The 9,604-nt window shown below is 54.0% G+C and overlaps 1 protein-coding gene across 2 annotated transcripts; it reads right to left on the bottom strand.

Annotated features, from left to right (window-relative positions):
- Positions 1-3,645: 3,645 nt before the first annotated feature.
- Positions 3,646-5,944, bottom strand: PVRIG (PVR related immunoglobulin domain containing). 2 transcript variants are annotated; one of them, XM_047779675.1, is made up of 6 exons: positions 5,823-5,932; positions 5,157-5,292; positions 4,720-5,070; positions 4,519-4,642; positions 4,367-4,427; positions 3,646-4,264 (listed from the first exon to the last, which is right to left on the bottom strand). In XM_047779675.1, the coding sequence occupies exons 2-6, from the start codon at positions 5,215-5,217 to the stop codon at positions 3,932-3,934; spliced, it is 930 nt and encodes a 309-aa protein (XP_047635631.1). In that variant the 5' UTR covers positions 5,218-5,292; positions 5,823-5,932; the 3' UTR covers positions 3,646-3,931. The 2 variants fall into 2 exon arrangements, with proteins under 2 accessions (XP_047635631.1, XP_047635630.1); XM_047779674.1 differs by having other exon boundaries at positions 5,157-5,944.
- Between the last annotated feature and the right edge of the window lie 3,660 nt (positions 5,945-9,604).

Below are 9,604 nucleotides of genomic sequence, written 5' to 3'. Positions count from 1 at the left end.
GAAGCAACCTAAATGCCCATCAATAGATGAATGGATAAGGCAGATGTGGTGTGTATATACCATAATGGGATATTACCCAGCCATGTCACAAATGAAATCTTTCCATTTGTAACAACATGGATGGATCTAGATGGTATTATGCTAAGTGAAATAAGTCCAAGTCATATGGTATGATTTCATTTATACGAGGCATCTAAAAAAGCAAAATGAAAGCAGGTTCATAGGTACGGAGAATAAACAGGTGATTACAAGAAGGGGGGTGGTGAAGGCAAAATAGGTGAAGGGAATTGAGTGACAGACCTCCAGTTACAAAATAAGTCACGGGCACATAATACGCAGCATAAGGAATATGGGCAATAACGCTGTAATAACTTTGGAGAGGTTGTTTCTAGACTTACGGCGATCAATTCCCAAGTACGCAAATGTCAAGTCACCACATAGTACACCGGGAGCTACCGTAATGCTGTTCGCCAATTATATTTCATTTTTCCCCCCTTAACAATGATTCCGCTGGTAAATTTTATGTTACGTATATATTTTCCACTAAAAAAAAAAATCAGAAAAAAGTCATCTCAGAGGAGCCCTACCATTCCTTCTCAGAGCACCCAGATCTTTTTAACATTTGTGATGTCTGTTTATTTACTTTTATTGAAATAGCCCAGCTTTCTGACCCATGACAGATACTGAAATGAAGCTGGAAATTCCAGATAGCACTGCCCCCCTCAGTGGGGTTTGAGTGAAACCTGAGGCTGGAAAGCTTCCCCGACCCATGGCTGGGCCGACAGACCTCGTATTCTGTGCTTTCCTGGGTCCTCATGTTGGGGATGGGGCTCAGCATGTGGTTTTTCTCTGGGGAGTTATCTCCCCTTGAGGCCTGGGAGAGGCCCGGGGACCAGGAGGGAGGCAGGAGGCTCTCGTAGCTCAACTCTGGCCCCTTCCAGCCCCCAGCTTATCCTGGCCAGCCCTTCTCTCTGTGCCCCGCTGGCGGAGCCTTCAGACACCCAGGATCCTCTCTCTTCTTGCTAGGTCCCAGGTGCTTCTATTCACTGTTGAGGCCAGACCCGACTAGGGGTGAGGCTGTGACGTGGCCCAGCCTCTGCAGTGAACCCAGCCAGGGTCTGAGGCCCTGTGGGCCCCCAGGCTGCCTGAGGTCACACAGTGGGTGGGTGGCCGAGATGCCCAGGGTCCACGGCTCCATATGGCCGTGTGTCAGTGCGAGGCGGCAGAAGCCGAGAGTCCAAAGCCGAGACAAGTGGCCCCAGCGTGCTGAAGGGAGGGGAGAGGCGGTGCCGGTCCACAGGGGCCAGGGGCGGGCGCTGACGGGAGCTGGGCACCACAGGGACGGGGCGGGACCCGAGTTGGGAAGGGCTGCGGTAGGCTAGGGAGTGGGGCCAGTCTGGAAGTGGGGCCACGGGGCCAGCCTGAGGGTGGGTGGAAGCTGGAGTCCAGGAGGGCACCAGGGTCACTGAGGGCAGAAGGTTGGGGTGGGTGCGTTCTCAGGGACCCGCTGCTGGACCCCAGTGGGGTGGAAGGGGGGAGCTGATGGGGGTTGGGGTGGCCACTGGGGAGGGAGGGTCCTGAGGCGGTCTGGGGAGGGTTGAACTCCGGTGGGGCTCCTGGGTGGGTCACCCCTCTGTCACCGCTCCCACCACCACCCCTCTTGGAGTGCCTCGCACTTGTCCTTCCTCCGCCACCCCTGGGGTGCCTCTAAGGATGCTCTTCTCTCCGGCTGGGTTGGCATTTTCTGCAAAGGGACCTTCTGGGATGCCTCACAGGTGGCCGCATGGTCATATTGGTGGTGCCACCTGGTGGCGTCCGCGCTCCCGGCCCCTGGCAAGGTGAGGCTGGGAGCCTAGCAGAGTGTCTCCAGGGACCGGGTAGTGGCGCTGTGTCTCCTCTCTTCCTGCCTAAAACACCTCTGCCTCCCTGGCTGTGCCGTCTTGAGCTCAGGCTCCTCATCTGTTAAATGGGCTTATGACAACCTCAAGGGGTAGGTATTTTTGGTCAGTACTAAATCCGCCGCTCCATGCCAAGGTGTTTAGTCCTCGGTGCCGGCTGATGATCTTCACATTCCCCTCAGGGCTCGCGTCCCCTGTGTGAGGAGCAAAGCGAACCTCTTGGAGGCCGAGAAAACCACTCAGGGTTCCACGGCCAGGGAGCGGCCCCCGGGATCCAAGTCAGGTCTGTTCAGAGCCAAGTCTCATGCCAGATGATGCTGAGGGCATGTCCTGGATGCCTGGTGGAGCTGCTGGGGCGGGTTCTGTCTTGTTCTCTTGGGCAAACCCTCTCCTCGTGGGCCTCCATTTCCCCACATGTTGGATGAAGGAAGAGGACAGCATGACCCCAAGACTGGGTTCGGAGAGCGGCGCCTGGATGCTGCTCCTGGGGGCTGTGTGTGGGCGCAGGGCCGCAACTCCATGGTCCCTTCAGTGCTGCTGGTCCTGGCACTTGGGGAGCAGGGGAGATTGCCCAGGTCCGAGGATTTATTTAGGTTTCATGTACTGCAGGATCAAATTGGGCTGTGGCCTCTGGAGCTTGTGGGAGATGGCTCGGGCCAGGGGGCTCTCCCCTGACTGTATGGCGGGCAATGGCCTGGCTGGGAGCCCTCAGAGCTGCCCCCCTTGTCCCATGAATGGTCTCTTCCTAAGGAAGTGAGGCTTTCTCCAAGCCCTGCCCTGAGCCCCGCTGCCCCCACGCTCCTGTCCCTGGTCTCGACATGGTCCCAAGGCTGTCTGGCCCCCAGCTACTGCCTACCTTACATGACATCTCCCTGACTTTCCTTGGGGACCTCCATAGCACCCCCCACTTATCTCCCTTGAACCTCTGGCCCTGCAGGGACCACTGAGCCGACCAGGCCAGTGCTGAGAGCTCCTCAGGGGATCATGGCCACCACTGGCTGAGGGGCGCAGGCCTCATGAGCCTAACCGCCTCCCCGCCCTGTCTGTTCACCCTCTCCCGAGCGTGGCCTAGAGCTGATGGCTGGATGGGGATGGGTTCTGGGAGCACCATGTCTGAGCAATGCTGCAATAGTAAGCTGAGTTTCTGGAAGATTCTGTGGTTAGACAGCCTCTGGGTGGGCCTCCCTAAGCCAGTGTGTGACCACTGGGGAGGGGCTGGAAGACGCCACTTGGGAGAGCGGAGGAGGGTCCCCTACCTAGGAATATCCTCTCTGTGGAGGGGGGCATCGGGGCCCACCCCCAGGCCACCTCAGGGAGCCCTTGACACAGGGATGCCCAGTCAGACCACAGGAACTTTTTTCTGGGGTAGAAGCCCCATAAGCCCTTGCTACTGTCCTAGGATACAGGGGGATTTGAATATGAACCATCCTGTCTGGGGTCCCACAGCCCCCAAATGCCGTCTTCCCACTTCGTGTCCTTCAGCAGGGTCTGCAGGACCAGGACCTCCCTCCCGCTTCAGGGGGCAGAGGCGAGATCCTGGTGCTGAGGCTCCCTCCCCGTCCCCTCCCGAGGCGACTCCCGCCCCCCAGGGGATGAAACTCTCACACACACACACACACACACACACACACACACACACACACACACACACACACACACACACACACACACACACACACACCCATGCTCGACCCCTCCGCACCCCCGCCTGCCCCCTAGAGAAGAAAAGGCCCAGCCAAGGCCCAGGTCAGAGAAACCGCTTTTGTTGACTTCATTATCACCCTCACTTGGAAGGGTTGGGGACTTGAAAACAGGAAACAACCTGGGACGGGGTTTTATCATCTCGCATATGCACACTTGTGCACACAGGGGCACATGTGCTGACCACATCCGCAAGTGGGCCCGGCCGGGTTGTGTAGACATTAGAAACCTAAGGACAAAACACGCTGTGCCCAGACAGGACGCAGACACCACGCACAAGGGGGTCCCTGAGCCCCGGGAGGCGAGAGAGGTGGACTGGATTTGGGTCCTTCTCAGCGAGCCGCTAGGTCCTCCTTGGTGGCCCTGGGCCCCAGAGGGCCCAGGAGAGCGCTGGGGGTGGCGCGGGTGTGGAGCGGCCTCGTTCCCGCCTGAGCATAGAGCCAGTTCTCCATGGAGACGAAGCTGCTGCGCACGGAGCCGGAGCCGGGCGGGGGCACCCAGCGGGCCAGGCTCTGGGGACGACGTGCAGGGTGGGCGGGCAGCGTCGCCCACTTGGGCAGTGGCTGGGGCGGGAGGACCGGGTGCAGACTTGCCGGACAGAGGTAGCTGGTGCTGATGGTGGCGCAGGGGCCGTGGAGAGAAGTCAGGGAGGCCTGGCCGGCTGCCTGCAGGGGTGTTGAGGAAGGAAGCCCGCGTCAGGCTCTACCTCATGGCCCCCGGCCTCAGCCCCTTCTGGTCCCCTCTCCAAAATGACCCCCGATCCTTACGCTTGCTCGCCTCTGTGTCTGGGGGCTGTTGTGTCTGGGTGGCTGAAGCTTGGTGACAGACCTGGGAGAAAGTTAGGAAGGTCAGAGGCAGAGCCAAGGCCGGCCCAGTGCCGTGGGGCTTTGGACTGGGTCCCGCAGGGGCCAAGTCTCACCAGTGCCTTTGTCGACGCAGGAGGTAGAGGAGGTAGATGGAGCCGAAGAAAAAGACCCCGGAGACCCCCAAGATCCCTGCCAGGTCGGCCCGCAGCACAGGGGCTGGAGTAGGAGCAGCGAGCCCTGTGCGCGGAGAGACGAACCCGTCAGGTGGCTGGTGCCCCAAGTCCCTCCCCGTCCTCCCTCCTCGCCAGCCCCACCTTGGTCTGTGCTGAGGGAGAGGTTCCCACAGGCCTCCTGGGAGCCCTCGGGGAAGGAGGTAAATCTGCAGCAAAAGGTGGCGTTGTGTCTGGAGCTTCTCCCCTCAGACCCTTCCAGGGTGAGGGAAATGCTGCTTCTGGTCTCCCAGTGGGCCTGGCAGGCTGGGGCCCAGTGCTGGGTGCCCAATGTTGGGTGCAGCACTGCCAGCTTGGTCCCTCCGGCACCATCAGGGCCCCCGTAGCTCACAGTCACCAGGGAGATAGAGCCGGATCCCAGGAATCCACAGCGGACAGTGAAGGACAGGGACTCGGTGGCCTCCATCCGAACTTGCACCCACACCTCAGGAGTCCCTGGGGGATACAGGCATAGCACCAGGGCCCAGGGCTGGGTCTCCACCCCGCCCCGCGGTCTTTGGGCCTCTCCGGCCCCCACTCACCAGCGGTGATGCAGAGAGTCAGCAGCGCCAAGAGCAGGCCGAGGGCCCGGGGCCTGTCCATGGCTCCCCTCCTGCCGGGCTCGGGGGCTGCCGTGGTGGGGACAGCACCTGGGTTTCCGTTCTCATCGCAGGAAGTCTGTGTGTGCGAGGAGGCCCCGGGAGCACTGCCGAACCTGCCCCACTTCCTTCTGTCTCCCTCAGGGTGCCGAACCCAGGCTGAGGACCCCCTCCCTCAAGAGACTTAAAGTGATTTAAGATTTTCCCTGTCCCCACGCTGAAATTGAGTGTGAGCAGGGTGGGCAGCTCAGGTCCCCGAACCAGCCCTGGGTGGGCCGGACCCTGAGGAGGAGAGGGGAGGGGCCCTGGCTTCCCCTTAGGAAGGAGGCCCTGACCTCAGGCCTCGCCCCTCGAAGCAGGGGGGGAAGGCGGCAGAACCTGGGAAGAGCAGGATGTGTGGGTGTGGGTGGGTGTGTGTGTGTGTCAGGGGGACACCAGCAGGGGGACTGCCAAAGGGCCAGGCGTAGCTTGACCCATCGCTTGCCTGCTGAGGACACCTGAAGCTGCCGGCCGCAGCACCCAGTCCCGCGTGGACCCCCCCCAGACCAGACCTCCCTCTCGAGTCCCCTATCCAGCTGCCCCACGGAGCACCTTGTCCTGAAGCCTGACCTCAAACGGCCCCCAATGGACCTCTGCCCCCCCTGCAGCCTCCCCGGCCGCTGAGGGCAGCTGGCTTCCAGTTGGTCAGGCCAGAGGCGTCGTCATCTGTGGCTCTTCTCTCATCTCCAGGCCACGAAAAAACTCTGAAGGCTTCACATCCTGACCACCTGACCTCGTTTCACCACAACCCCAGCCACCTCGCTGACTCAAGCTGTCTTTCCCCCCCAAGCGTGGTTCTCAGTTGCTTGCTTTTTATTTTATTTTATTTTAATAATTTTTTTTATTTTCCCATTGTACAGCAAGGGGGTCAGGTTATCCTTACATGTATACATTACATTTTTTCCCCCACCCTTTTTTCTGTTGCAACATGAGTATCTAGACAAAGTTCTCAGTGCTACTCAGCAGGATCTCCTTGTAAATCTATTCTAAGTTGTGTCTGATAAGCCCAAGCTCCCGATCCCTCCCACTCCCTCCCCCTCCCATCAGGCAGCCACAAGTCTCTTCTCCAAGTCCATGATTTTCTTTTCTGAGGATATGTTCATTTGTGCTGGATATTAGATTCCAGTTATAAGTGATAGCATATGGTATTTGTCTTTGTCTTTCTGGCTCATCTCACTCAGTATGAGATTCTCTAGTTCCATCCATGTTGCTGCAAATGGCATTATGTCATTCTTTTTTATGGCTGAGTAGTATTCCATTGTGTATATATACCACCTCTTCCAAATCCAATCACCTGTTGATGGACATTTGGGTTGTTTCCATGTCCTGGCTATTGTGAATAGTGCTGCAATGAACATGCGGGTGCACGTGTCTCTTTTAAGTAGAGTTTTGTCCGGATAGATGCCCAAGAGTGGGATTGCGGGGTCATATGGAAGTTCTATGTATAGATTTCTAAGGTATCTCCAAACTGTTCTCCATAGTGGCTGTACCAGTTTACATTCCCACCAGCAGTGCAGGAGGGTTCCCTCCAGCACTTGTTATTTGTGGATTTATTAATGACGGTCATTCTGACTGGTGTGAGGTGATATCTCGTGGTAGGTTTGATTTGCATTTCTCTTACAATCAGCGATGTTGAGCATTTTTTCATGTGTTTGTTGGCCATCTGTATATCTTCTTTGGAGAAATGTCTATTCAGGTCTTTTGCCCATTTTTCCATTGATTGATTGGTTTTTTTGCTGTTGGGTTGTATAAGTTGTTTATATATTCTAGAGATTAAGCCTTGTCAGTTGCATCATTTGAAACTGTTTTCTCCCATTCTGTAAGTTGTGTTTTTGTTTTCTTTTGGGTTTCCTTTGCTGTGCAAAAGCTTTCTTGTGTTCGTTCGTTCGTTCACATACAGAACGTGAACCAACTGGAACACTGCTGTAAGCAGTAACAAGTGAGCCTGGTGCTTCGGTCCTGTCTTATCCTGGGCCGGGCTTGCATCTGGGGTGAGAGTAGCTTGGTGAGCTCAATGTTAGAGCCACAGGTCCGTGTTGAAGACTCTCGTCCAGGGTGTGGTGAGACCTGAGAGGTGGCCCAACCTCAGGGCTGTGGGCCCCCGAGGCCTACCCTGTCCACGTGCCCCTGACCCAGCATCTCTTTTAATCCTGTGGTGCCAGCTGTAAGCCACTGGGTCTCTTGAGTAAATTCTCGGTTGCTCCATCCACACCTGAGAGCCTGGATAATCAGACCCTCCAGGTTAATAACTACACTGCTCCTGTCCAGGGAGCATTCATTCTCTTGACCTCCGACCTTCTCTCAGGCCAGGTGGACCAATCGCCAAACCTGACTCAGACCTGCTCTCACCACTTCCTCCTCCACTGTTCCCGACTCCAGGGAGACCTGGGCAGGGCTTACCTACTTCAAGGAGGCCCAGCCCGGTGTGGGGGCAGAGCCCAGCGGCAGGTGGGGGCTGCCGGTCCTATCTCCCAAGCCTGGAAGACTGGAAGTCTTCCCTGTGTGCAAGGCCCAGGTCAACACCTACCCCCTCCAGGAAGCTGTCCCCAGTGACCATTTCCTTCCTGGACAACCACGGCACAGAGGGCAGGCCCTGGGTGGCGGCTCTGCTCTGTCTTTTATTCAACCTCCATACATTCCAAGTACATAGGGGAGCTCAGTACTTGGTGATCAAGGGATGAAAAGCCTGGCACAAAGCTAACTACTCACCAACGTTTTCCACTTTTTCAGTCTTGTAAGCCCCACTGTCCCCAGTAAGTTTTCACTGTGTAAGATTCAGGCAACACAGAAGAGGAGAAAAACATCACTGTTCTCCTTCACCTGCCTGCCCATTCCCCTTTCTCTCCCTGTTTTAATTTTCAATGAGGTTAAAACTGTCAATCTTTCATTGTTTCTGGATTTGGAAGGTCAAATTATGAAAATAATTTATAGTTCTGTTTTTATGCTTAACTCTATGGGTTTATTTTTAGCCCATGAAGAATTTTCAGTTGGAGGTGGTATTATTTTGCAATTTAGGTGGAAGCCAGATGTCCCCAAACTATTATTGAAGAGTCTTGCCATATTTTTTGTTACTGTTGTATAACTGAGTTACAATATTAGTTTCAGGAGTACAGCATAATAATTCAAAATTTTTATAGATTATACTCCATTGAAAGTTATTATAAAATACTGGCTATATTGCCTGTGCTGCAAAGTCCTTGTAGCCTTATTTGATATACAGTAGTTTGTATCCCTTTATTCCCTACTTCTACCTTGTCCCTCTCCACACTTTCCTCTCTCTTCTGGTAACCACTAATTTGTTCTGTTTTGTTATTATTCATTCATTTATTGTTAGATTCTGCATGTAAGTGATAACCTACAGTATTTGTCTTTGTGACTTATTTCTCTGAGTATAATACCCTCCTGGTCCATCCATGCTGCTGCAAATGACAAAGTTTCATTCTTTTTTATGGCTAAGTAGTTTTCCATTGCTTATATGGAACTTCCTTATCCATTCATCTGCTGATGGACACTTAGGTTGACTCCCTATCCTGGTTATTGCAAATAATGCTGCTATGAACACTGGGGAGCTTGTACCTTTCCAAATTAGTATTTCATTTTCTTTAGATATATGCCCAGGAGTGGAACTGCTAGATCAAATGGTAGTTTTAGTTTTTTGAGGAACCTCCAGACTGTTTCCACCAATTTGTTGCACCAATTTTCATTCCCAGCAACAGCGACAATGGTTCTCCTTCCTCTACCTCCTCACCAATATTTGTTATTTGTGATCTTTTTGATAGCCATTCTGATAGGCATAAGGTGGTATCTCATTGCAGCTTTTATTTGAATTTCTTTGATTAGTGATGTTGAGTATCATTTCAGGTGCCTGTTGGCCAATGCTTATATTCTTTGGAAAAATGTCTATTCAGATTTTCTGCTCATTTTTTTTTTTTTAAAGGGCCATACCTGAGGCATGTGGAGGTTCCCAGGCTAGGAGTCAAATTGGAGCTGTAGCCACCGGCCTACACCACAGCCACAGCAATGTGGGATCCAAGCCACGTCTGGGACCTACAGCATAGTTCACAGCAATGCTGGATCCTTAACCCACTGAACGAGGCCAGGGATCAAACCTGCATCCTCACAGATACTATTCAGATTCATTTCTGCTGAACCAGGACGGGAGCACCATCATTTTAAACCATTTTTTATATTGAGTTATATGAGCTGTTTATCTATTTTGGATATTAACCCCTTAACTAACAGTCTTATCATCTGTGAATATTTTTCTCCCACTCAGTGGGTTCTCCATGTTGTCGATGGTAGTTTTTTACTGTGCAAAAGCTTTTAAGTTTAAATAGGCCCCACTTGTTTAC

Source organism: Phacochoerus africanus, chromosome 5 (genome assembly GCF_016906955.1).
Source record: "Phacochoerus africanus isolate WHEZ1 chromosome 5, ROS_Pafr_v1, whole genome shotgun sequence".
Taxonomy (NCBI): domain Eukaryota; kingdom Metazoa; phylum Chordata; class Mammalia; order Artiodactyla; family Suidae; genus Phacochoerus; species Phacochoerus africanus.
The sequence above is the reverse complement of the archived record's forward strand: the minus strand, read 5'-3'. Positions and strand labels throughout refer to the sequence as shown.